The following is a 26,397-nucleotide window of genomic DNA, read 5'->3' as shown; positions in this document are numbered from 1 at the left end:
GATCAATTTCTGCTGTGATTTTTTTTTTTTTTTTTTTTTTTTAGCAAACTCTCTTCCATGGAATAGAAATGAATGGAAATTTATTGACGGTCCCTAGTCCGAACAAGCACCATAGAGGGCGGGACTTCCGTGTGAGCTCCCCGCAGCAGGAGAGAGCAGCCCGGCACAGTGAGGGGAACAACCGTGAAACTAACTTCACCACGGTTTTGAGGGTGGCGCTCAAGAGCACGAGCGCGCTCGTGCCTGCCATAGAAGAAGAAGTAGAAGTAAACGCATTCGGTCGTCTTCCGAGTTTATCTTCAAAGTTCTCAAATTGCTTCAAGTGAAACTATCTAAGAACAACCAGTGGATGTCGTCTCTCCCAATGCCAGCAAAGGGAAAGGTTTAATTTGTTGATGATTTACTCTCAAGTCGATCGTCTTTTGTTAGCCAGCTAGCTTGGCAGTCGACACGACGTCGGTTTGGATCTGGTGACACAATGGGTCGAGGGCGACCACACATGGGTCCGACCGGGATGGACGGACCTCCATTTGACATGGGTCCACCCCCAGGCTGGGGTCCTCCACCGCCGGGTGGTTGGCCCCCGCCGCCCGGAGGATGGGGCCCGCCGCCGCCAGGCAGCTGGGGTCCACCTCCTGGCGATTGGGGTCTGCCCCCGCCCGGTGGCTGGAGCCCTCCACCACCCGATGACTGTGGCCCTCCACCACCCGTTGGTTGGGGACCTCCACCACCCGGCGACTGGGGACCCCCACCACCCGGTGACTGGGGCCCTCCACCACCTTGTGGCTGGGGTCCTCCACCGCCTGATGAATGGGGCCCGAACATACCCCCGCCACCAGGCTGGGGACCCCCTGATTGGGACCCTGAAATGCCTCCTCCGGGTTGGCATCCACATGGTCCTCCTGAGCCGTGGGGACCACCTCCTGATACTGTTCCCCCACCTGACTCCCATGTTCCCATGACCTCGGCTCCTCCTCCAGGCTGCATGCCTCCCTTTGGCTACCCAGGATTGCCCCCAGGCTGGACGGGGGAGGTGAGTGTTGCTTGTGTGACTTGATGCTGAAGACAGGGACCTGTGACCAGGGACCTGTGCTAGAACGGGTCCAAACGACTCTATACTGGTGGTGCAGGGCGTGACTTGTGTATCTTGTCTTCAGGTGCCACCCAGCACGGCCCCGGATCAGCCAGAATGGGTGAGTGTCGAAGCAGCGACGCCGCTGCCTGTTGCGGTTGGATGACGTCTGACATTGATTTCATTTGGCAGCTCAAAGCCTTGATTCTAGCCCCGCCCACTGGCACCAGCCCAGCTCAAACCGAGACCACCTCTACGGCGAGCACGACAGTAGCCGACCCCGCTCCTAAAGCCGAAGTGCACCCTCCCAAGACCACCAAGCTCTTACACCTGCTAGGAAAGCGTGAAATAGAGAAGTAAGCAGAAGCGTCAGTCATGTGATCGGCTGTCAGGCGCCATCGCTAAAGCATCTTTGTTTTGTCAGGCCTCCCCCAGGCAGGTCCATTGGAATCATCTCCTTCATTGGGGTGAGGGGCCACCTGGGGTGACACCAGGTTCATTGAGGAGAACTCACCTGACACCATGTTTGACACGAGCTGCGTTTCAGATGTTGTTTGTGCTCAACAGCCCACATGCGGTTACATCGAGCGAGAAGACGACCAGAAGTTCAGCTTCAACTTCAAGGTCTTCTTTGGAAACCCCAAAGCCATGAAGCCCGGCGTCCACGTCCACTTCACTGCCTGCAAAGGGAAGGTGCGAAACATTACAGCTCATAATGTCAGAATGCTGGATTGAGTCTTTGAACATGACGTGATGTTTCTGTGCAGAAGAATCACATTGCCACAGACGTCAAAGTGGCTCCAGGTGGAACGGAGCATGTGGATCCAGAAATCTACGAAGCCGTGGTCTGTCAGCCCATCGTGGAACCACTGGTAAGGTCTCGTCGAGAGTCCGCATTCCCTGACATTCTTCCCGCGACTGAGCGTGAGTGTCCCCCGCAGCCCGGCGAGCGCCAGTTCCCCGGTCAGGTGGACGTCAACATCCAGCCTCTTAGGACCACACTGACCTTTGACAGGAAGGACAGCATGGTGACACTACTGAAGAACGACCAGGTTCTCATCAACCTGCTGACCGACATCGCTACGGAAAAAAGGCGCGCCACCAACATCCGACCCAAAATTCCCGGCACTTTTGAGTTCACCAAAGAGACCCGGGAGACGGTGAGAGCGGCATCTGTTGATGTCCACGGAATCGTCGATTATAGCCGATCACTTCCTCTGTCACATGCTGCAGGGCGTCATCATCCGTCTCAAGGACAGCGAAGGTATCATCAAGTCCGAAAAACACGGCGAGCTCCCTTTCAGCGCCAAGGAAAATTTCAGCGACATCGATTTTACCGATGAGGACGTCAATGAGGAAGTGGAGTTCACCTTGCACGAGGTGATAGCCCCACCCTTGGCCTCTTGTAGCTTTATTTGCTCAGTCATGAGATGACGATTACCCTGGAATATTTTTCCCTCCATCAGCTGCGAGCGGGTAAACGGGCTATCCGCATCCGCCGCGTGAAAGAGCAACTCCTTCTGACGCTCTGTAGCCCCTCCTCAAAGGACACAACCACCAACACCCTTTTGAATTCTGCCATGAAGGCCTCAACCGAACTGAAGCTGCAGCCCCACATGTGGCTGGACCCTGAGCTGTATGAGGGTGTGGTCAGCCAGCCCATCATCGAACCCAAGGTAAACAACGTCTCGGTGTCTTTTTGCAGGGGGTGGGGGCGGGGTGTTACTTTCCGTGCCCACCAAATTAAATGAAAAGCCATATCATGAAATGGCACGGCACATGTATTTATTGGTAACAATCTGGCTAACTGTTCTAATGGGATGTCAACCCCTGCACACATTGCTACTAAATCATTGCTACTAAATAAACAAACTCTAATGGCTGATGGGGTGGCACGGCGGTCGAGTGGTTAGCGCACAGACCTCACAGCTAGGAGACCAGGGTTCAATTCCACCCTCGGCCATCTCTGTGTGGAGTTTGCATGTTCTCCCCGTGCATGCGTGGGTTTTCTCCGGGTACTCCGGTTTCCTCCCACATTCCAAAAACATGCTAGGTTAATTGGCCACTCCAAATTGTCCATAGGTATGAATGTGAGTGTGAATGGTTGTTTGTCTATATGTGCCCTGTGATTGGCTGGCCACCAGTCCAGGGTGTACCCCGCCTCTCGCCCGAAGACAGCTGGGATAGGCTCCAGCACCCCCAGCGACCCTCGTGAGGAAAAAGCGGTAGAAAATGAATGAATAATGGCTGACGTTTGATGGGCAAAGTAAATCCAAATGAAACTGTGTACAATGGTGGGCATTGAACGTGTTTGCTACACGGCAAAGGAAATGCTGCCTTATAAGGGTCCGTCACCCTTTCACCCCAATGATGATGACACCCAATAGCTTGTCTTGGGTGGCGCCGTGAACTATAAATGTCATTTTTGCACATTTACCATTTACCAAATTGACTCAATACATCCATTTTCTATACCGCTGTCCGTGTCAACTGCATCAGGCTTAGCAGCTGTCAACTTTTTTCTACATGTGTGCTAGCACTTGTAGTTAAAGATTGGACTTCAAAACTTGGCTGGACATGGCGAATCCATTATTTAAGGCCGCTTTTCCAGTGTTGCATCAGGGACCATATACGGTATTTGCAACATAATAAGGTCGCTTTCCTCCATGAGGAACGCAACAGAAGGGGGCAGATGTGGCACACATCCCTCATATTGGAGTTTGTGCCAAGTTTTAATGCTGTGGATTGGAAGTACCGCCATATTACTAATTTACTGTTTATTCCTTGCTCACTTCTTCCGCTAGCCTGTTAGCTGTTGACAGAAGCCACATATACATGGACCCAAATATTCCAATTCGGTTTATTTGCTCAAACGTAAAGAATGTAACCTTTGTATACACCTCATTCCGAAAGAAAAGTGCCAATCCGAATTAATATATAATTGTATTTGCAGGGGTGGAATATTCCTTTCCCCAATCCGATTGAGGTATCTTGTACCCGCTCAATCGGAAAGTTGTCAGGGTGCGTTCTTGCTCAGCTGTGACGTAACACGCAGACGTCTCTCATGTTTTGAAAATGGCGGCGAGCAGTCATCACTGGACTACAGCGGAAACTGTACTTTAAACTTTAAAAGAACTGAACGTTCAAGTTGCTGCTTTAAAAAAAAAGCGTAGCAACTGTCCCAACAACCGTGGTAATCACACTCTCGTCCGCCATCTTTGATGAATCACGTGATGTTGTTTACGTTTTACTGCGCATGCCCCATTGACTATTCCGTTTGATTATAGCGGTGCATGTAGACAGGAGATTGGAATATTCCTTTCCATGTATACACTGTTTTCTGGTACGTTATTCGGAAAGATTTCATTCGGAAAGAGGAAAATCTCCTCATGTAGATTTTTTCCATAATCCGATGATTATTCTGGAGCCATTTCTTACTGTGCAAGATAAAATGGTTGACAATGCCTAATATAGGGTGATTCCCCTTGTTCTTTTTGGGGGGTTAATCCTCGGAGAAACCATTGCATCCCCAAGTCATTTGTTTACTTTTGGCCCGCGACCTTAAGTGGACTTTTGTGCTTGAGTTTGACATCCCTGGTCTCGCGTGACCTCGACTCAAGAACGCCATTTGTCTTGCAGCCCAACATGGAAGGGTACCCGGGCCAGATCAACGCCAACATCGGCACCATCCGAACCAATGTAACCTTCGACCACAGAGACTGCGGTGTGACCCTGCTGAAGAACGACCAAGTGCTCCTCAGCCTGCTGGTGGACTTGAATACCCGCAAGAAGAGAGCGGCCAACATCAGACCGAAGATCCCGTTCACCTTTGCCCACACCAACGAGAAGCGAGAACTGGTAAGAAGGCCGCCCTTTGGCCCCACATTTTGGACTCTGTGTCCCCAATTTGTGTTTGTCCTGCCAGGGCGTCATCAACCGCCTCGGAGACTTCGAGGGCGTCCTCACCTCTGAGGAGCACGGCGAGCTGCCATTCAACCTCAGCGAAAACTTCAGCGACACGGAATTCGGTGCAGATGACATCAGCAAGGAGGTGGAGTTCACGATGGCGCTGGTGAGTTCTCCCCACAGACAACCCCGGCTAAGCGGGTAATTGGAAGGCTGTGAGAATGTTTGTGAGCAGGTCTGGGAGGAGAAGAGGGCAGTGAGGCTGAGGAGGACCAAGATGGTGGAGGACCGAATTTTGACTGAGAAGAAGAGGCAGGAAGAGGAGGCGGAGCAAAAGGAAACGGACAGGAAGCGTAAGGAGGCTGCGGCAGCGGCACTTGCAGCGGCCAAAGACAAGGTGAGAGGTCTGGTGTAGCAAACTGTTAGCATCGGGGTGTACGTAGGTCAACGCTGAGGGGGTGTCTGACCTATATTCCCGCAGTGGACGCCGCTTGGCTTCAACGTCCAAATACCTCACACGGCCGACGAAATCAGCAAGGAGCGATTTGACGGCACGGTCCTCAAAGTCCCCCCAAAGCAGATTAAGATGGACCCTGACGATGAGGAGCAAGGCGGAGGAGCCAAGATCGAACATATAAATCCCGATTTAAAGGTGTGTTGTCTCTTGACGGCTGCTCGGCGCCGCTCAAATGTCATAACGACCCGTCCCCTTCCTGCAGGTCCATATCAAAAAGGAGAAACTGGACGAGAATCAGGAGGAGGAGGAGGAGGTGGGAGGCAGAACCGAGAGCCACGTCCCGCCCACTGAAGAGCTGGGGCGACTGGTGATGACCGTTGACGGTCAGCAGAAGCAGCTGAACTTCGGCACCGCCGACCTGATGACCAAAGCCACCATGTTGGAAGGAGACAAGGTGATGAGCACTTATATACAAGTTTGTGTGCACTGTGCTGACACCGCTGGCGGGGGGGGGGGGGGCGTGTCTAGGTGCGATTCAATGTGGCCACCAATCAGGAGACCAAAGAAGAACGTGCCGCCTTTGTGGAAATTCTTCCCAGCTCATTCGAAGAGTCCACTGAACAACGAAGACAAGTGAGACATTTTTGTCAGCATTTTTCCACATTATGTTTCCCCGAGCTGACCGTGTGTGTGTGTGTGTGTGTGCAGGGAATTGTGATCGAGTTCACTAACCATTCAGGAATCATCAAATGCACGCAGAACCCTCAGCTCTTCTTTTACATGTCTGAGGTGATTGAGAAAAAAAAACTGGAGCTGAACGAAAAGGTCGACTTTAGCGTCATCCCGGTAAGTCGTCTTATTGGTGTTCAAAATGGTGTGTGAAGCCCCGCCCCCATGGTCAGTTTGACTGCAATGCATTGGAACCAAAAACAGCAGCCAAAGGGCATGTAGCAAAGTCATATGCAAAGGAGCAGAACGTTCGCCATTTTGGTAAGCAAGTGAGCTGGGCGGGGTGCTGTGTATTAGCCTGTGGAGTGTAAAAGGAAATTATGTTCAGTTTGTACACGTTGATGAAATGTACACTACCGTTCAAAAGTTTGGGGTCACCCAGACAATTTTGTGTTTTCCATGAAAAGTCACACTTTTATTTACCACATGAGTTTTAAAATGAATAGAAAATATAGTCAAGACATTGATAAGGTTAGAAATAATGATTTGTATTTGAAATAATAATTTTTTCCTTCAAACTTTGCTTTCGTCAAAGAATCCTCCATTTGCAGCAATGACAGCATTGCAGACCTTTGGCATTCTAGCTGTTAATTTGTTGAGGTAATCTGGAGAAATTTCACCCCACACTTCTAGAAGCACCTCCCACAAGTTGGATTGGCTGGATGGGCACTTCTTGCGTACCATACGGTCAAGCTGCTCCCACAACAGCTCAATGGGGTTTAGATCTGGTGACTGCGCTGGCCACTCCATTACAGATAGAATACCAGCTGCCTGCTTCTTCTCTAAATAGTTCTTGCACAATTTGGAGGTGTGCTTTGGGTCATTGTCCTGTTGTAGGATGAAATTGGCTCCAATCAAGCGCTGTCCACAGGGTATGGCATGGCGTTGCAAAATGGAGTGATAGCCTTCCTTATTCAAAATCCCTTTTACCTTGAACAAATCTCCCACCTTACCAGCACCAAAGCAACCCCAGACCATCACGTTACCCCCACCTTGCTTGACAGATGGTGTCAGGCACTCTTCCAGCATCTTTTCAGTTGTTCTGCGTCTCACAAATGTTCTTCTGTGTGATCCAAACACCTCAAACTTTGATTCGTCCGTCCATAACACTTTTTTCCAATCTTCCTCTGTCCAATGTCTGTGTTCTTTTGCCCATATTAATCTTTTTCTTTTATTGGCCAGTCTCAGATATGGTTTTTTCTTTGCCACTCTGCCCTGAAGGCCAGCATCCCGGAGTCGCCTCTTCACTGTAGATGTTGACACTGGCGTTTTGCGGGTACTATTTAATGAAGCTGCCAGTTGAGGACCTGTGAGGCGTCTATTTCTCAAACTAGAGACTCTAATGTACTTATCTTCTTGCTTAGATGTGCAGCGGGGCCTCCCACTTCTCTTTCTACTCTGGTTAGAGCCTGTTTGTGCTGTTCTCTGAAGGGAGTAGTACACACCGTTGTAGGAAATCTTCAGTTTCTTGGCAATTTCTTGCATGGAATAGCCTTCATTTCTAAGAACAAGAATAGACTGTCGAGTTTCACATGAAAGTTCTCTTTTTCTGGTCATTTTGAGCGTTTAATCGACCCCACAAACGTGATGCTCCAGATACTCAACCTGCTCAAAGGAAGGTCAGTTTCATAGAGTCTCTAACCAGCTAAACTGTTTTCAGCTGTGCCAACATGATTGCACAAGGGTTTTCTAATCATCCATTAGCCTTTTGACGCAATGAGCAAACACATTGTACCATTAGAACACTGGAGTGATAGTTGCTGGAAATAGGCCTCTATACACCTATGTAGATATTACACTAAAAACCAGACATTTGCAGCTAGAATAGTCATTTACCACATTAACAATGTATAGAGTGTATTTCTGATTAGTTTAAAGTTATCTTCGTTGAAAAAAACAGTGCTTTTCTTAAAAAAATAAGGAAATTTCTAAGTGACCCCAAACTTTTGAACGGTAGTGTATGTTATCCATTAACCAGAGTGAATATGTACTGCACACACATGTAGGTACATACATACTCAACATGAGGACCTTTACTTATATAAATGTGTAAGAATCCATTGTACCGCACAAACACGACCTCCATGTACATGTCAGTAATAAGCATAATAGGTCCCCCAACATTGGTGAATTTAACAAGCCACTCCAGCAAACATGGCGTCAATAATTAATACTTTACACCAGGAGACGGTGGACATCTCAAATAAAACATTTGTGGGCGGGTTTTGTTCCAAAATGTAGGCGTTAATACATGCTCAACTACCACATACTAGCGGGAGCGAGTTCGCCGTCACAGCATATATTGATGTCGATGCTTTGTGTAGCCATGTTTGGGGTTGCAGAAGGGGACGTGGCGGGTGCTCAAACACCGCTAATGGCGAGGGGAGTAGCGGTGGGACGGTGGCGTAGCCGGTGTATCAGGGGGAGAGTCTTCTGTTTACCAAAATGGTGGCGAAGCTGGCTCACGGTGTGCGTTCCCTCAAGACCGGGCTTCACTCGGAGTTTAATAATGGTCCTGAATAAGATGATGTCATCTGTCATTGTGTCTTCCAGCATGAATTTGCGGAGGGTGGGAACCAGGCAATCAGGATCAAACGTTACACTGAGAGTGCTTTTTTACCTGCACGGAAACTGTGTGCTGCTCCCGCGAGCAAAGGGAAGGTGAGTTCACCTGGACCCCGGTTCGAGTGCTGAAGTTGTGACCATGCCTACTATATATGTTATTTTGTATGTTATTCTATATGTTATTGGGGCTCTTAAAGGGTGCAATATGTTAGAATATATTGATGGCTATATTTTCTGACACAGCTGATGTCAAGTAAGTCGATGTTGTTTTTTCTCATCAGATGACCATCAAGCTGGCGGCAAACTCTTCAAAGTCAGAGTAAGCGATGAGTTAGTGATGTTGATGTTCTGCTTAGTTGACTAGTGTATTTGATTACACCACTAAAATGTACTGTACCATACTAAAGTATTGAAATACATTTTTTTTTCTAATCAAGGAAAGAGATCCTCAAGACATCCAAGCTAAAGACTGTGGTGAAAAATTTGAGATCCCAGGGTAGCACTTCAAGCAGGCACGGCGGCAGCAGGAGTCCAAGTAGAAGCCGGAGTCCCAGTCCATCCAGAGACAAATTCGGACGTGAAATCAAACGGAGACGCAGCAACAGTCTTGACCGAGACCGCAAAAGCAGCAGATATCGACGAAGTACCAGTCGGGAAAGGTCACGGCGACGTACGAGAAGCCGCAGTCACAGCCGAAGCAGGAGCCGCAGCAGGAGTCGAAGCAGGAGCCGAAGCAGGAGTCGAGACCGATCAAGCAGGAAGAGGAGTAAAGTCAGTCGAGAGCGTGAAGGAGGATACAGGAGGAGGAGGGAGCCAAGCCCTCCTCCTCGAGGTCGGGGGGGCAGAATGGATGATGAGCTGGCTAGAAAGAAGCGGGAACTGGAGGAGCTAAATGAGATGATTGCCTTCAAGAAGTCACTGGTGGATCCCAGAGGACTGGATCCTGGACAGAGGACGTGCATCGACTATGATCACGGCAGGATCGCCAACCCCGAGTTCAAACCCGTCCAGTCTATTTTGAAGAAACGAGCAGACGACCTGGACTACGGCCACCATCTTCCTCCACCTTATAAAAGCTCTTTCTATGGCGCACCGTACCACTATGCTGATAGCTACAGTAACCCCTACGCTCGAGGTCCATATGGAGATCCTTCCTACACTGATCGGCCATATCAAAGCCAGCCATATGGCAAAGCACCGTACGAAGGCCCTTCAACCAGCAGTCGCCATTACACTGACCGCTATGACGTTTACGAGGAAACTTATGATGATCAATACTACGACACGGCTTATGCACACCAGCTCGATCAAGGTCCACGTCATGACGCAGTCAAAAGGACTCAGTCTTCAGAACCCTGTGGTCCTTCGGCTCGAGGTTGTCTGGTTGCTTCTCCCACAGAGGCATTGAATAAAAGCCCATCCCCAAACCGGAAAAATCCAACCCCACCATTGGTGGAGAAGCCACCACTTCATCGCTTTCTGGACATGCTTAAAAAAAACACTGAGAAGATGCCGGAGGTTGTCGCAGCCAATGACGAACTTCTGCCACACGAGCGGGCACTTGAAGACGGCAAGGGTTTTTCTCGTATTGTGGGGCTGGCTCAACGGCCCTCCAGCTCCAGCGTGGCGTCAGAGGAGGAAAAGGCATCACCAAGCATAAAACAAGCCTCAGTGGAGCAAAGCAAGAGCGAGGCGGAGAACTACAGCAAGATCCAGACTCTGCTGCGTACAATTGGCTTGAAACTGACCAACGATGACATGTCCAAGCTAGCCGGCCGCACCCAGGACACGGGCTACTGCTCCAAGTCTTCTTCCACAGACCGAGAATTGTCTTCAACACACCATGAAGAACATAATCAAAGTGGAACTTCTTCAGTTGAAGCGGACCGCATTCCTCCGCCGTCCCCTGCCAACCCACCCACTTTAGAGCCTGTCAGGAGGAAGACGGCTATCTCGGAGTATGAAGAATTCCTCGATCAACAAGAGCTGGAGACACTAAAAAAGGCAACAGAACAACAAAATCTTACAAAGAAGATGGCAAGCACACCTACACCAAAACCTCCCCCCGGCCCCCCACCTGCACACTACCAACATCCATCCCCTCCATTAAACTGGCCCCCCCTCGACATCATTTCGACCCTCAAAGCGACCCCCAAAGTTCCTCCTGCTGCTGGTCGACTTCCTCCCGGACCACCCCCAGGACCGCCTCCTCGACGGCCTCCTGGACAGCCTCCTTTCATCGGCAAGCCCGCTGTAGCTCCGCCTCCTGGCTCCGTGGCCCAGGTAACACAGTCATCATCCTCGACTGTGACTATGATGAGTAGTACTGGCGAGGACCAGCCCACGATCTCTTTGACAGTGGACAGATGCCTAAAGGTCATCGAGTCTGTCAAGTCTAAATCAGCTAAATCAGTCCAGTTCAATTTACCGTCGGGTTACCAAAGCTCATTGGACCCCGGCGATGACATGAAGACCAAGCAGCAGGAGAAGGTTAGAATCACCAACAACTTGAGGACTCGTAGCACATCCTTTCTGATGTGTGCTTGTGTGTTTCTGTTACAGTTGGACTTGTACAGCCACAAGGTTCTGGACAAGCGAGAACAGCAGTTCAAGGAGATGCAAGCCCGCAAGAAACAAAGCGAGAAAATGACATCTCCAGGTATTGAACGTCATGATCCTTTTGAAATCTTTTCCCAAAACCCCTAGCAGCACGGTGTGAGTGGTGTTTGCTTACAGCAAGCATGACCTGAAGCAGACGTAAGTCCCCGTTGGGCGAGGGAGGCTATTGCTAGTGGAAGAAATCATTCTAATAGTTCTAGCATGTCAAAACAGGAAGACATTGGCGTGGCTTTGTTACGTTTGCTAGCCATCCCAGTCGTATTGAAATCGAATAGATTTACAGTCAATGGCACGGAAGCTTCCAAAGCGGTCTTAGCTTTTCCTTTCGAGCATTGCACCTTAGCGCAAGAAGTAGTGGTTGATCCCGAACAACTGCAACTGTCAACTGCAAGTAACTGCTATTTTTCTCTTCATCAAGTCGTACTATTCACCCTAACAAGTCGCGAGTAAGTTGTCGGTTCATCTGTCGCCGCTAAGGGTACATGCACATAAGCTTTACTTTGTTCAAGGTTAGCTAACTGCATTCATAACAACATCGTAATAGCTAGCTAGTTAGAAGAAGTGTGTCTCATTGTTCCAAATACTACTTGCTTTTCACAGTCAGTACTGCCTTCCAGGTGAGTAAATACATAGTTGTCCTCGTCGGCAAGACATTGTGGGCTGTTGTGGTCCCCGGATCTTCAATTGATGAACAGAGCCGGAACAAATGTGAAGAACTCACAGTACCACCATGATGTTCATATGCTCTTCATCGGAATGTGCGTTTCTCGTGTTCACCAATGTAGCCCTAGCAGTTTGCTACAAATCAGCTTTCTAGAACATGGCTTCAAGAGGCTTAGGGTGCACTCGACTTAGTCATGAAATGATCGTCTGAAGTCTGATTTTTTTTTTCTCAGCTAAAGTTCAATCACAAGCGGCTTGTGGACTGTTTGGAAAAGGGTGTAGCTAAGGTTCTTGTTCTCTGCTTAAATTCTAATCTCTATGCAGATCTAGTATCTGTGAGGCCCCTGTTTGCACGCCTCTGTCTAGCATAGCAATACAATATTAAATAGCTATTTGATGAAAGTGTTGAACTGATCGCTGTCCGCCGAGATTGATGCTAGAGCCGTGCACCGGTCCATGCATAAGCCATGTTCACGAAAGCTTTTACCGAGAAACCTTCTTCACGCCTAGACTTTGGCCTGCACAACGTTGAACGTTTTTAGCTTGTTAAGCTTTAGCAAGTCAGCATTGTCAAAAGGTGTTGCATTTCTTCTGTGGTAAGTCTTGAAGGAGTTGGGGTAAGTAAAGTGGACATATTGTTCTTCAGGTAAAGTTGGCGACACTCGAAGCAGCCAGTCAGTGACAAGTTGAGGAACCAAAACGGTCCTCCTTGCTCGTGTCTGTTAATGTGAATGCAGAAGCTAGACCACTGTTTTGTACTCAGGGAGACCAGACCACTTTACTCAGTCGTATGCTAAGCTAACGTAACCCGAAGCAGAGGTTTTGATGGTGCAATATGTTCACTGACACGGGATGACCAGTTTTTATTGCTTAGGTCTTTTTTTTTTTTTTAAAGGGATCGTATGTGGCCAGTTACTCCAGCTCCCGGGAGACCACCGACATTCCAAGATGCTTTAAGCGTTATGTCTTGCTCCGACTATGGAAGCTACATGCATGGAAGCTACATTTAATAATGTTTGTTGTCAGCTAATGATAGCAATTTCACAAAGCTTTAGGAGTATAGCATTAATTCATGCGTCATTCATTGTATAGCCTATTTGAGACTGAGACTGTCAATACTGTTCTTCAATACCAATAACCATGAGTGACAGCTGTGGGCACCGCTTGTTCATTTGTTCAACCATTTTTATTACGTTCATTCCGTAAGTGGCAAAATTGCATTTTTTTTTTCTGTGCAATTTATTAATTGAATCCCCATTTGTAAACGTGGTAGCCAGCTTTATGGGGACGCGGAGCTCCAAGCTAGTCCAAGTAGCTAGATGTGTGTGAAAGCTAGTGGCTAAACAAAGTGGCCTACCGACAGAAACTTGCATATAAGCACTGAGGTAGTGTCATACTAACGGCACTATTATGCGATACTTGCACCCTAAACACCACCACAACAACAAAGTGTACTGGACTTGGCTCTGCACTCCGTATTGTTACAGTTGATGGCTGACAGGAAGCTAGATAGACTCGGGACAAATATTGCTACACAAGTCTAGCTAGAAAAAGCCAGACGACCTGTTGATTCTCTTGTGTGATGTCGCAGAATATATAAGAATTGATGGAATGTATGTGTTTATTGCGTTGTCGTCGTTGAATATCTATTGTTATGAATGTGGCGAGATGCAATGCTAATGAGCTAAATATGGCCTGATAATTTGAGCGGGCTGTTTTGCTGGTAAAAATCTGATTAATGAAGGTATGTGTTCATTTAGCCCTTTTACCGTTTGCATGGAATGTTAAACACTTGCTACATGTTCATGTTTAAGTCACTTTACACCCGCAAGCGGGACTAGATAGCTCGGAGTGTCCGGCAGTTGATTCCCTCTGCTAAGTCATTTGTGCAAGTAGCTGGAGCGCCGTGATTGATTCATCCACCGTGTTCCCATTGGCAGGCACACCCGTCAGCAGTGAGCCCAAGAACGTTTGGATTTGTGGCCATTCGCTGGTGTACTGGGCAGAGATGCGGGCCAAGTCTCCAGAGGTAGGTATGCAGCTGGGCATGGACCCCAGCAAGGTGGCTGTCTGGTGGAAAGGGGTCCAAGGCATGACATGGCCTCAGCTGCTACCCCAGCTCCACCAGCTCCAGGTCACCTGGCCCGACCCCGACGTCCTCATCATGCACCTGGGCGGCAACGACCTGAGCACCGACAGTCCCACTAACCTGCTGGCCTCTATAAAAAAGGACTTGACCTCCATGAGGACCATCTTCCCGCGCTGTGTCCTCGTTTGGTCCAATATCCTTCCCCGTAAGGTGTGGCGCCACTCCGACGACGCCCACGAAGTCGATCTGGTGCGGAGCATGGTCAACCGCAGAATACAAAACATTATCTCGGAGTTGGGTGGCATGTCTGTGGCCCATGACAACATCCGCTGCGGCCCGCACGGTGGTTTGTACCGACCCGATGGCATCCATTTGTCCCACAAAGGAATCGACATGTTCAATTTCAACCTGCAGGATTTTCTGGAGAAGTGGAACGCGGAAGCGAACACCACTTCCGACTGAGGAAACGGGGAATGCTTACTTCCTGTCTTAGCTTATTATTGTTTTATTATTATTTGGGTTGTTTGGGGGGGTAGCCTCATAAAGGAAAAAACATCTGTATGCTAGAAATAAACTGAACGAATAAAATCAATAAACTCCCTTACAAGTTATATTTGTTCAATTAATTGGCTGCAATTTCACATTTTTGTTTTACTCATCACATATTGTTTTGTGTTCTGCAAAGCCACTTTAGTAGTTCGTCAACTGTCCGTCAAGGTAGCTCTTTTTGAAAGCAGCTTCTGTATATCACCATGGTAACTTGGGCTAAACTCATAACCTGGTCCCGACCGACCAACTTATGTCCAGGCTTTCAGTTTAAAATGGTCTATGAAAGTTTTCCCTGATATTGTCCATCTAGAAGTACGATAGATATGCAATATGAAATAATAATTAGGCCAATATTAGCAGTTGTATATGTCACAGTAGTCCTTGCATGAGTACTCAGCCTGTTAATCTTTATTACAATGTTTGCTGGAGGAATAAGCACTCTGAAGCATCAATAAAGTGGAAGAAAATAAGGGTTTATTGTAACAACGGAAGATGGAGGCTAACGAATTGTCTTGTTTAAGGTCTGAATTGAGACACTGATATTGTTTTTGTAAGGACTGTCCGGTCTTGTCGACGGAGAATGCCGAATGATGTTTAGCGTTCATGACCTGTAGAGACCACTTTGTTCCTGCAGGGGGCGCCATGCGGTGCGAAATGCAGACAACGAAGAAGAAGACTGAGGCGCACACATACACACACTACATTTTGTTGTTGTGGATGTTGTTACCCATGCCCACTTTTATTTAAACTACGTTCTTCTGGAATTAAAACCGTCTGCGACTTCGTCGTTCACCTGGAACCCACTCTCCGGGAAACATGTTTCACGGTCGGCCTCCACCGAGGGGAACTTTCGATGGCCGCGGCCCGCCGCCATCACGGCCTTATCCACCAGCAGGCCACGAAGATGACAGGAGCCGAATCCGACCTCCATATCACTCCGGGTACCACGACCACGGACACGCGGACTACCGGCGCTCACCTCCGCACCACAATTACCCTCCCAGGCCCTCAGGAGGCTACCGAGATGGAGGGCATTGGTCCGGTGCCCCGCACAGAGAGGTGAAGCCCCATTCTTTGAATCGACTGTGCCGATTTTCTATATACATTAATATTATTTCCGGTGGTTAGTAAATATGTTTATACAACTACGTCAGATAATGATTATGTATGTTTGATGTGTGTTTCCTTATTTGTATTTTTCTGGGGGGTGGGGTTGGGGTATCCAGCGGTCCCATTCACCCCGGCAGACGCTTCCGGTTAACCACAGTCTCGTCATCACCGTTGGCAACGAGCTCACAGGCTCCTCCCCCTCACGGCATCACGACAGGTAATACTTGGAAGAACTCTTGGTGCCTTTTGAAAGAAGACCGATTTAGAGTTCAAAGGTAAGGGTGTCCGATAATATCGTCAGACAGATATTGGCGTACTCGATTACTTCTAATCTAGTAGGTTTCCACCATGCCTGACGTGCTGAATGAGCCCACTTTATCATTTGTATCAGTTCAGTTTCATATTATGCCCTTGACTTTGTTCTTATACGGATGCTAGACACCCACAGCACCCCAAAATTATTATTTTGATACAAATTGTGATCCAACTCTTGAGTTCTTCTTACCTCCAAGTGTACAAAAAGTAAAGTTAATCTGAATGTGATTTATTTTGCACATATTCTGAAATGCCTATTTGTAAAAGAAGCATAATCTGGTTATTTATTACACAAGGAAGTCCTAGATGGATATGAAGGTTGATTTTGGGTTTCCATGGGAATATGGTATGGAAGAGTAAATTGGGCAAATGTGTTTTTTCCACTGACTTTGTTGCATGCGTTTCTACAGAGATCATCATCGCAAGTATGAGCGCAGTCACAGCAGAGACCGGAGTCCGGACCGGAGCCGAGCAAAGAGTCGCGGACGCAGCAAGAGTCGCGGACGCAGCAAGAGCCGCGGACGCAGCAAGAGCCGCGGACGCAGCAAGAGCCGCGGACGCAGCAAGAGCCGCCATCACAGCCGCAGTTTAGATCGCAGCCGGGCTAAGAGCCGCGGACGGAGTAAGAGCCGTCCTCGCAGCAGGTCCAGGTCCAGAGGGAAGAGTCGCGGGCGGTCTTCAAGTAAAGCACCAAGTCGGGCCCGCAGTAAAAGCAGGAGGCGGAGAAGTCATAGCAGCTCCAGCAGCTGCAGCAGCTTTGAACACGAGCCGCGAGGCGGTGTGCGCAGGATGGAGCTGGAGGACACGTGGAGTCTGCCCACCAAGTCCATTTTGAAGAAACGCACCGATTACGAGGATTCGCCGTCAGTCAGGGTGTGTCACTGAGCACACGTCGTTGGTTATCTTCTGGCTCTAACACAGCGTGGCATGATTGCATGCATCAAACATGGCAGCCACTTCACCCAAATATCATATCAACATACTAATGTTGCCAAATTACACAATTATGCTAGCATCACTTTACTCCTATTTTAGATTGTTCTGCTTTCCTATTAGCTCATGAACGTGACAGTGTGTCCCTCTGTTGCAGAGCACAGACTCCCCCAGAAGCGTGGAGACCTCCAGCATGTCTCACATGGCTGAGCAGCTGTTGCAGGCCTTCCGAGGCATGGAACCGGCTGCCGTGGTGTCCATGTTGTCGGAGATGCAGTCCGACCCGCAAATGGCTCAGCGTGCCAACATCAAGGAGATCCTTAACCTGCTGGATCCGGTCGTGAGCGAAAGAGCAAAGAGTCCAGACAAGATGGCGCTCGACATTGATGACGAGGAACAGTTTCTGTATGGAGAATCGGAGGAACCCAAAACGCCTGCGCCTCCGTCCCAGCCCCAGCCACCTCAAAACCACATATTTGATCTTTACGGGGACGTGACAGAGGAGGTGCTGTATGGTGATCTTCCGCCATCTACCGCTGCCACCGCCTCAGTGTATGACATCCCTCCGGTGGCTTTACCTCACCAAGCTCCTCCCACCACCTGCCCGCCCTCCAGCCTCAAACCCAACGTGGGCCAGGTGTTGCCTCAAGCCCCTCAGCTGGAGGACGTGAAGGATCAGCAGGCTCGAGATGATTACCAAAATATCCAGAGCTTGCTGAAAACAATCGGCTTAGACCTCGGCATGACCGAGATCACTAAAATGGCCGCCAGGACCAAGGAGAGACTGGAGGGAAATAAGCCAACACGCAAGACAGCGACGCAGCGCAGACGCCGCTCGTCCAGCAGCTCAGACAGCAGCCGCAGGAAGCGCAGCCACAGCAGCAGTAGCAGCTCTAGCTCGAGCAGCGACGCGAGCGACCGCCTACTGGCCAACTGGAGCACTAATGGCGGCCGCAGCGACACCACTGCCCCCACCACACCCTACCAAGATACCAAACCCGAGTGCAGCACCGGGGCCCCGAAAGAATTGGAGCAGCAAGTGTCCGACAGCACTGCCCCGCTTCCGTCAAGGGTGCCTATCCCATCCTACCCCCCACCTCAAGTCCACAACATGATGCCCCCAGGATACCCACCGCCGGGGTATAGCCAATACAGCAACTTTGTGCCCTACCCGCACCCGCAGTGGCCACCCATGTACCCGCCCCCTGGCATGACTCTGCCCCCGCCGCCCAACAACAGTTTCCACCCCAACCTGCCGTACAACCAAGCTTACAGCCAACAGCCTCCTGAGTCTAAAGTCAAAGGTCAGTCCCAAAGGTCAAGTACCAGTCTTTGTTAGGTGTGAAGCGGTCCAGGTCCTAACCTTTTCTTCTTCAGGCGCCAGTCACGTGTCAGAGCGAGAGAACAACGAAAGCCAGAAACAGAAGGTGGGATTCTCATCATATTTGGAACATGGGGGCATGTCACCTTTGACCTTCCATGCTTGCGTGTTCAGGTTCTGGAGGAGCGTGAGAACCTGAAACAGGAGCGGGAATTACGAATGAAGAAGAAGGAATACCTGATGAAAGAACTGGAGAAGCTCCGCAAGCAGCAAGGTTGTACTCCACGGCGGCCATGCTGCCGCGTGACATCAACTGACAAGGCGGCCATATTTGTTGTGCCTTCAGGTGAGCTGCTGAGGAAGAAGCGGCGGGAGAAAGACGGCCACAAAGATCCCCTGCTGCAGGAGATCGGCCGCCTGCAGGAGGACGTCATCAAACAGATCTCCAACCTCCGCAAGGAGCATGAAGCTGCTGAGAAGAAACGCAGCGAGATCGAAAAGGTGGCGCTCATCCTGGGCCTGACACCCTCTGACCGCCCCCGCGGGTCATCTGACGCGCGGGAAGATGACGTGTCGCAGTCCCGGAGCAAAAAACAGGAGTCACAGCAAAGTCCTACGCAGGAAGAAGATGGCGGAACGCCCCAGAAGGTACGTCAACATCTGCTAGGTGTCAGCATGCTGATGAGTATAAAGGATCTCTGTCCTTGAGAGGGGCGGTTGCCACACCGCCCTTCTCCCCCATAGCAAGAACTGGACTGTTACACTTTGTTTCTTAAGATGTGCCACAAGGAGCAAGCGCATTGGTTCAGTCCTGCTCACTAACAGGCTCTTGTGGGTCCTTAAATACAACTTTAAGGTTTTAAAAAATTTCAAAGGGGAGTTGTTCAATTTAATATGGGACCAAGATTTTACCAGTAGATCCCAAAAATATTTGGGAAAAAATAAATACATTACATCAGTTTCCTCCACACCCAGAGAGTGACCGACAGAGCCGCCATCAGGCATGCATTTTCACCTCTGAACACGCCCATACGCCTCACCGCTCTCCTGGTTCGCACCAGTCCGGGGGCCCAGTCACTGAAACCTTAAGCTGCGGTCACGTGGATTGTTGAGGCTGACTGTCGTAACGCCCGGACCAGCTCCCCGTTGTCCCCTCAAAAAACCATCGGTAGCCCGCCATGGTGACGCCCACACACTTGGAGCCGACGCCACCCCTGAGTCAGACAAAAACGGCCGCCTGAAGTGCGACTGTGACTCATTTGACAAAAAACTACAAAAACAAAAATTAACAGAACAAAATTGGACCAATAAAAAATGTGAAATGGAGAAAAAAACAGACCAAAAGACAAAGTGAGAAGAAGAAGAAGAAGAGTGTTGACACCAGCAATAAAACCAAGCTCTGTGTGTATCACTTAACAGGCCTTCCTGTAAGGTGTCAAAATGTATCAGGTGGGTGAGATAGGTGCAGGGGGTTCCATGGCTGAGACCAGGGAACTTGAAGCTGACCGCTTCATGAGCGCTGGCATAGTTGAAGAACTTTGAGACTACAGAAGGAAAGGCAAGCTTGGCAGGTTGCCTCTTCCGAGTTGCTTTCACGTCGTTGAGCCGATGCTACATTTATCGGTAGTTTTTAAAAAAAAATGTTTCAAGGTGATTGCTCCAGTAAGTCAGTCTTGTCCTTGCACAGGGACGGCTGCAGACCCAAAAACACCAGACTCTCTTTACATCAGCACTTTGCATGTCCAGCAGGTGACAGGAATCCAGCCTGTTGTTCGCCATCATGGTGTTCATGCATTCAAAGTAAGACGCTTACATAAGACACTTCAAAAGACTTTCCACTTTTCTGACTTATAAATGTAGTTAGACATTTTTTCAATGGGACCACAAATGGGGGAAAATGTAGTTGAGAAGAAAATTATGAACAATGTGAAATTTCTAAACATAATTTCATTATTGAAGTCAAACAACGTACACAGTAATGCACATGTGTACTGGTACTTATAATAAGTCCTACATCTCCCTGGGACTATGTATCACACATGTACTACACATACAGTTGCATAACATGACTGACATCACGTCACATGACATTACATGGCTAATTTTGTCAATTGTCATACGTTTTGTTGGTTTCAGAGTTGGGCAAAACGGTGATTTTTTTTTGGCGGGGGGGTAACTTTATGCATTTTTGTTTAATTTTTCCACTGTAATATTTTCTTTCGGGCTGCACGGCGGTCGAGTGGTTAGCACACAGACCTCACAGCTAGGAGACCAGGGTTCAATTCCACCCTCTGCCATCTCTGTGTGGAGTTTGCATGGATTTTCTCCGGGTACTCCGGTTTCCTCCCCCATTCCAAAAACATGCTAGGTTAATTGGCCACTCCAAATCGTCCATAGGTATGAATGTGAGTGTGAATGGTTGTTTGTCTATATGTGCCCTGTGATTGGCTGGCCACCAGTCCAGGGTGTACCCCGCCTCTCGCCCGAAGACTGCTGGGATAGGCTCCAGCACCCCCGCGACCCTCGTGAGGAAAAGCGGTAGAAAATGAATGAATATTTTCTTCCTACAATGTGCTGTTCTCAGCGACATAAAAAAATGAGGGCTGCACTTTGTTTCACAGGGGGGGGCTGTTAACAAATGAGTGGATCTATGCTGTGTTTTCGTGGCACCATCAGAAGTGGTGGGCAAAACCGTTCATTTCAGTGAACAGGATCATTCCAGTTCATTCAGTAAAAAGATCCGCTCATTTCGGTCGATTGGTCGTCAGCCTGTGATCTCCCCCTGTGCATCGACTCTGTCAGCCGTGTTGAGTCAGTTCGTTCGTTCATTTGTTCACTTTCGTTCAAACTCAGTAGCGCAACAACACGTGATGACGTACCTTGAAGTATTATGACAGCCCTACGGATGCAAGCGTCTCAGCTTCCTGGTCCGGTGACCATCAGGCAGGATGCCACAGCGGAGACACGGCTCTTGTGACCGCTTGTTGATGAGTGAATGCATGACAAAAGAAACTGACGGAAATTCGGAGCGGACTTACGAGGCATACAAAGGAAAAATATGTATTTTAGCGCATGAGTGTGACGGCACCCACGTCGCAGAGAATAATCATCTTTCCTGCATTGCTGCACCTGCATCCCATGACAGCTTGTTAGCATAGAATAGTCCTTTATTGTCATTGTAACAGGCAAGTTAGCTCTAAGTGAGCGAGTGTACCTACACACTGTCCCCCGCGCAAGCTAGCTTGTACGGCTCCGACCTCAGTGTGTCCGCGTGAGAGTTGCACGAGACTAGGACATTTCTATACAGAAGCACCCAAATTTTACTCTACTTCTGTTGACTTTCTATGGACTTTGAGGAGCAAAATGCGAATGAAAAGGTTTAAAAAGTACTCACAAAAAGTACTAACGATGAAAACATCAGGCACAAAGTGGTTGGAGTTCCTGATTCCCTACCAGCAAAAGAAAAATGTAATCACACTGGACTGTTTTGGGAACATCGGCCAGTTTGCACCCTAGCAGGGAAGCTCAGACGTTCTTCTCCCCAGCGACTTCGGCGTAGGCCTCAGCATTCCCTGAGGCCACCTAATTAAGTAGACACCATGTTAATATATTTTTTTAATCTTCAAAAAAACGGTTCATTTCTCCATCTGATTTGTGCTGGCGTATATTTTTATGACTGACAGGTAAGAAAACTATTTATTTTTGTTGTTTTTAATTAAACTTGGTTTCATCCAACGAACCTGCATGTTAACACTCTTGTCTCTTTTTTTTTTCTTAGCAAAACGTCTCGGAACCCAACCAGTCGTCTGTCATTTCACCTTCTCCGCCCCCTGACCCATTTGAGTACTACGATGCTGGGAATCACTGGTGTAAAAACTGTAACGTCACCTCCGGCTCCATGTTTGATTTTTTTACACACTTGCACAGCAAAACGCACTGGAAGGTTAGTGCGTTCTTTTCCTCAGATACTCTCACTGACTTAGAAGAAAGAGCGGTTAGCATGCTAAAGCTAGCAAAGCATGGTAATGATGATGTGGCCAGTCCATGTTAGATGTTCGGCATTTAGGACCATGATGTTGCTAATGGTCAATTGGTGTTTTAGTGCTATCAGTCACAATAGTACACATCTCGTAAATGGTTACAACTTGTCACTGTTAGTGAAGTAACTTTGCATGATTTGACGTCCGTCTCCCACCCAACATGTTTGCTGATAATGTTTCTCGGTCCAGACGCTGGACCCTTACGACAGGCCTTGGGCTTCATTGCCATCGGAAGCTGTGAAGAAAAGGCCAATAGAAGAGAAGCAAACAAAGCCAGCCAAAGGTACTTGGATTGCACTTTTGTCCTACGAGACGTCTCGATCCATCGTTCTTGTGTGAGTGTGTCACAAAGCCAAACCATCACCATTTTCTTATTTCTTTGTGAGTGAACTCGGCATGGGCCAAAAGCCTCCCGGCTGCTGCATTTTGCCACTGTAGCTAGCGTCTCTTTATGGATTTCACATGTGCGACATGTCTTGCAGGTTCGGAGTTCTTAATTCCTGTCCGAGGATTTTTCTGTCTGCTGTGTAAAAAGTTCGTTGGAGACGCCATCTGTGCAGAAGAGCACACCACCACTCACTTTCACAACGACTGCTACAAGGTATGAACGTTTGTCGTTTCTCAGTGGCGCTCATTTAAGCGATACCGACTAGGGACTGTGACGCCTTAGCTTAGAGAGCTAATGTCGAAACAGTTAGTTAGCGACCAAGGCAGAAAGTGTGTTCTTGTGGAGCCTCTTTCCCCTGATGCAGCTACACGGACTAAGGCAGTGTAGAAATCGAAGGGTAAAATAAATGGTAATGGTTTTATTTCATTTGAACATGCATCAGATTACAATTGAATGCATCACATAAATCAATTCAAAAAGTTTAAAAATAAAGGTTTAATGGGACGTTGGAGTGGCTTTACATCAAGCTAGCTTAGACGCTCACAAAACCAAGACTTTGTTTCCCTGGGTAGACTCTTGTATTCTTTGTCGCATGTTGTTAAATTAAATCATGTCGTCTTTCCAAGTATTCTGTGTCCTCCTTGAGCAGTTTGACATTTTACTTCCTCCCTTCTCTGCTTTCTAGAAAAAAATGTACGAGAATCCACTGTATGAGCAAAGGAGGAACTTAGACCGTCAAGCCGGACTGGCCTCCGAAGTGACTGGAAAGAAACGCAAACATGGGGAGGACAAAATGGGCAAAATCAAAGCCAAAAAGGAGAAAAAGAATGAAGAGGAGGTTCAGATCGATGATAGGTTGAAAGTTGAAAAGGAGGAAGAGAAGCCAAAAGCTCAGAAGAAAGAGGAGGAGCTTAGAAGCAGCAAGTCTCGAGATGAGCGCAGCCCTTCTCGTGGCAAGAAAGGTGAGGATGAAAAGTATGAGTCTAAGAAGAAAGAAAAGCATTATTCGAGTAAAGAGGACGAGGAGAGGCCTAAACACAGCAGAAGATTTGAGGAGGAGCATAGTAAACAAAGCCACGAAGGCCGCCGTTATCGGCATCACAGACAGGAAGAGGATCACTCTGACAAATGGCGATATAGCAAGAGAGACGAGGACAGGCACAAATCGTCCAAGTATTCTGAGAGTCGATCCAAACATGAGAACGAACTAGAGGACAGGCAAGCAGAGAAGGACACTTTGAAAAAATCTGAAGGCACACCCGAGGTCAACAAGCCACCGCGGGCCACCTGTGAACCGCCCAAAATCCTGTCTGGACCCAGTCCGGCCATGAGAGCAAAACTCCGCAAACAAAGTCTGGAAGCCACCAAGTCCAATCCCGTGATCTCGGCAGCTTCCTTTGGGAAGTTTACTTGGAGGAAAAAGGAGAGTCAGATGGTTGCTGAAGCCCAAAAAGTGGCCGCCCAGTTCATCAAGGAGGATGAAGAAGCTGCCAAATGTAAACCCGCCGAAGACCCCTTTTCAAAGTCTATGGCTGTTGCGAAGGAAATTGCCCAGAAGTTACAAGATCAAAGCAACACGCCACAACCATGGGTGTCAAGAGGTGACAACCGATCACAAATCCGACCCAAACCCCCTGCCCTGGCCCCAGTACCAAGGCCAACATTCCTGTTGCCAAAACCTGCACTGTTCATAAGACCCCAGAGCCAAGGTGGTCTACTGGCCACTCCTAACATTAGACCGATTTTCCCAGTTTCTCATATAAGGCATTGTCCTCGTCCCTTTATGCCTCGTCCGGTCTCACCTGTGCCTCCGTGTGTTCCACATTTTTCCAGTCCTGCCCCACCATTCCCCAGACCAGTTACAGCTGTGTCTCAGCCCGCCCTGTTGGTCCCCAAAGCAGCTTCACTTGTGTCACGTCCTGCCTTGTCAGTTTCTAAAGCAGCTCCACCTGTGTCTGCATTGCCACCCAGTCCTGCTCCGCCGGTGTCCCGGCCAGAGCCATTGCATGTTGACCCGGCTCCCGAAGTATCGAAACCCAAAACGGCAGATGAACCATCTGAAACACCAACAACAGCAAACATGGAGCCAGACGTGGCAGCTCCTGGTGTCCCTGAGAGTGAGCAGACATGGGCTGTGTTTGTCAAACCTCCACCATTGTTCAACAAGGAAGATGGAGCTCAGAAGTCCGAGAAACCAAAAAGTAACCTGGCTGCTGCTAAAGCCCAGGACTTATTTGGCATCTTGTACAGCAGTCTGGATAAGCCAGGACCCTTATCGTTGACAAAGTCAACTACAGTCAACAAAGGTAACAGTAGTGGTGAATGTTTAACAGAACAAACTCCTCAACCTTCCAAGAAAACTGAGCAGACTGAAAATGGAATGCCAGGAACCCTAAAACCCCAGAGCCAGTCAGATATTTCCATTAAATCTGTATGGTCTTTGCAGACCGGCCCCGACTTAGGACCAGAGGGGGTTCAGAGTCGACACGTTTATGAACCTGAATCTCAAAGTCAGCATGAAGTACAACCAGTTTCTGAATCCAAACTACATGATACCCCAATCCAGGACCTTCCAGGACCACACCAAGAAACACATCTTGTATCCGAGCCGACATCCACGCCTTGTAATCGAGGAACTCGAGGAAAAACTGCTCAAAGGAAAACCCCTCCCCGTCTCACCCCTGTCCGTCAAACCAGATCCCAAACAAGGTCGCAGACCAGACAGCAGCATTGTCAGGGACACTCTGATCCAGAGCCAGATTTGGGAGATTCTGACTTGAACATCTCCGAGTTCTCGGATCATGGCTCTGGGTCACATGAAGATGGTGAATCACCAAGCAAAAAGAACCCTCAAGTGATGGCAGGAACAGCCGAAAATGTTGACTTAACTCTTTTAGACTCCCAGTTGATCTTGACTGAGAAGGGTCCAGAGTGAGAATCGCCGATGGTGATTTCCCAGATCATGGATGGACTCGATCCACTTGGACTTTAGTCTGTTTAGAATGGTTTGGATCTCAATCCAAGGTTCCATTCAAGACTTTGCCCTGAGTTCGCAGGGATTGGTCCAGTACCGACGGAGGCCCATTTTTGCAGTTGCGTTCATATTAATAAAATACATTCTTCATTCCAAAGTATTAAAGTACTGTAAGATTCCAATGAGCGCCCCACCCCCCCACCCCCTCCATCTAGTTCGGGTTCACTGTTTAATATTTCTCACTGGCTTTGTCCTGCTGGTTGTAGATTTGCTTCAGCTAAATTTCACTAGTGGGCTCAATTGAGGAGTTCTGACAAATGTTGGCGCACCCCCTCCACTTGGTCCAGTCTGTCATCTGCTTGTCTTGTAAGTTTTTTGTTTTTTTTAATTAAAAGTTCCCTTGTGGAAAACTGATGCACTTGTGAGTTTTTTGATCAACTAACAATACGGTTTAGGTGCATGGTTTACGGTGCCTTAGGAAAGTGGACCTTAAATTTTGTCATCATTTATCACGAGTCCCTGCTGTGGAAACGATTTTGAGCTTTTTATTTCATAATCATATACTTGGCATGAGCAAGTCATGTTAGAAAATGCTGATGTAATTGTGTGGGAGGGTGAAATGTTGGAAAAGAGCTGCAGTTTCTCCTCTGGATCTTCAGGTTGCAGG

General features: G+C 48.5%; 1 protein-coding gene across 1 annotated transcript; it reads left to right on the top strand.

Annotated features, from left to right (window-relative positions):
* The first annotated feature begins 167 nt into the window (after positions 1 to 167).
* On the top strand, positions 168 to 26,144 carry znf318 (zinc finger protein 318). Its single transcript, XM_058064765.1, has 28 exons — positions 168 to 1,033; positions 1,158 to 1,193; positions 1,265 to 1,428; positions 1,497 to 1,539; positions 1,640 to 1,765; positions 1,840 to 1,944; positions 2,014 to 2,232; positions 2,306 to 2,452; positions 2,539 to 2,748; positions 4,712 to 4,930; positions 4,998 to 5,144; positions 5,214 to 5,375; positions 5,460 to 5,630; positions 5,698 to 5,889; positions 5,964 to 6,068; positions 6,144 to 6,281; positions 8,718 to 8,825; positions 9,011 to 9,048; positions 9,167 to 9,495; positions 16,523 to 16,947; positions 17,165 to 18,311; positions 18,385 to 18,434; positions 18,503 to 18,602; positions 18,675 to 18,976; positions 22,107 to 22,271; positions 22,558 to 22,651; positions 22,851 to 22,969; positions 23,442 to 26,144. Exons 1-28 carry the CDS (start codon positions 479 to 481, stop codon positions 25,689 to 25,691), a joined length of 7,866 nt encoding a protein of 2,621 aa, XP_057920748.1. The 5' UTR covers positions 168 to 478; the 3' UTR covers positions 25,692 to 26,144.
* Positions 26,145 to 26,397: the final 253 nt, after the last annotated feature.

The sequence above is a fragment of the Doryrhamphus excisus genome, chromosome 2 (assembly GCF_030265055.1).
Source record: "Doryrhamphus excisus isolate RoL2022-K1 chromosome 2, RoL_Dexc_1.0, whole genome shotgun sequence".
Lineage (NCBI taxonomy): Eukaryota > Metazoa > Chordata > Actinopteri > Syngnathiformes > Syngnathidae > Doryrhamphus > Doryrhamphus excisus.
Note: the sequence above shows the minus strand (reverse complement) of the source record. Positions and strands in the feature narration are given on the sequence as shown.

What these genes read in the sequence shown, in the direction of transcription:
- znf318 (XM_058064765.1), top strand. Translation starts at nt 479, where the DNA reads ATGGGTCGAGGGCGACCACACATGGGTCCGACCGGGATGGACGGACCT. An exon ending in AGCCCATCGTGGAACCACTG is followed by an intron (nt 1,945 to 2,013) that starts GTAAGGTCTCGT and finishes TGTCCCCCGCAG; the next exon opens with CCCGGCGAGCGCCAGTTCCC. An exon ending in ATATAAATCCCGATTTAAAG is followed by an intron (nt 5,631 to 5,697) that starts GTGTGTTGTCTC and finishes CCCTTCCTGCAG; the next exon opens with GTCCATATCAAAAAGGAGAA.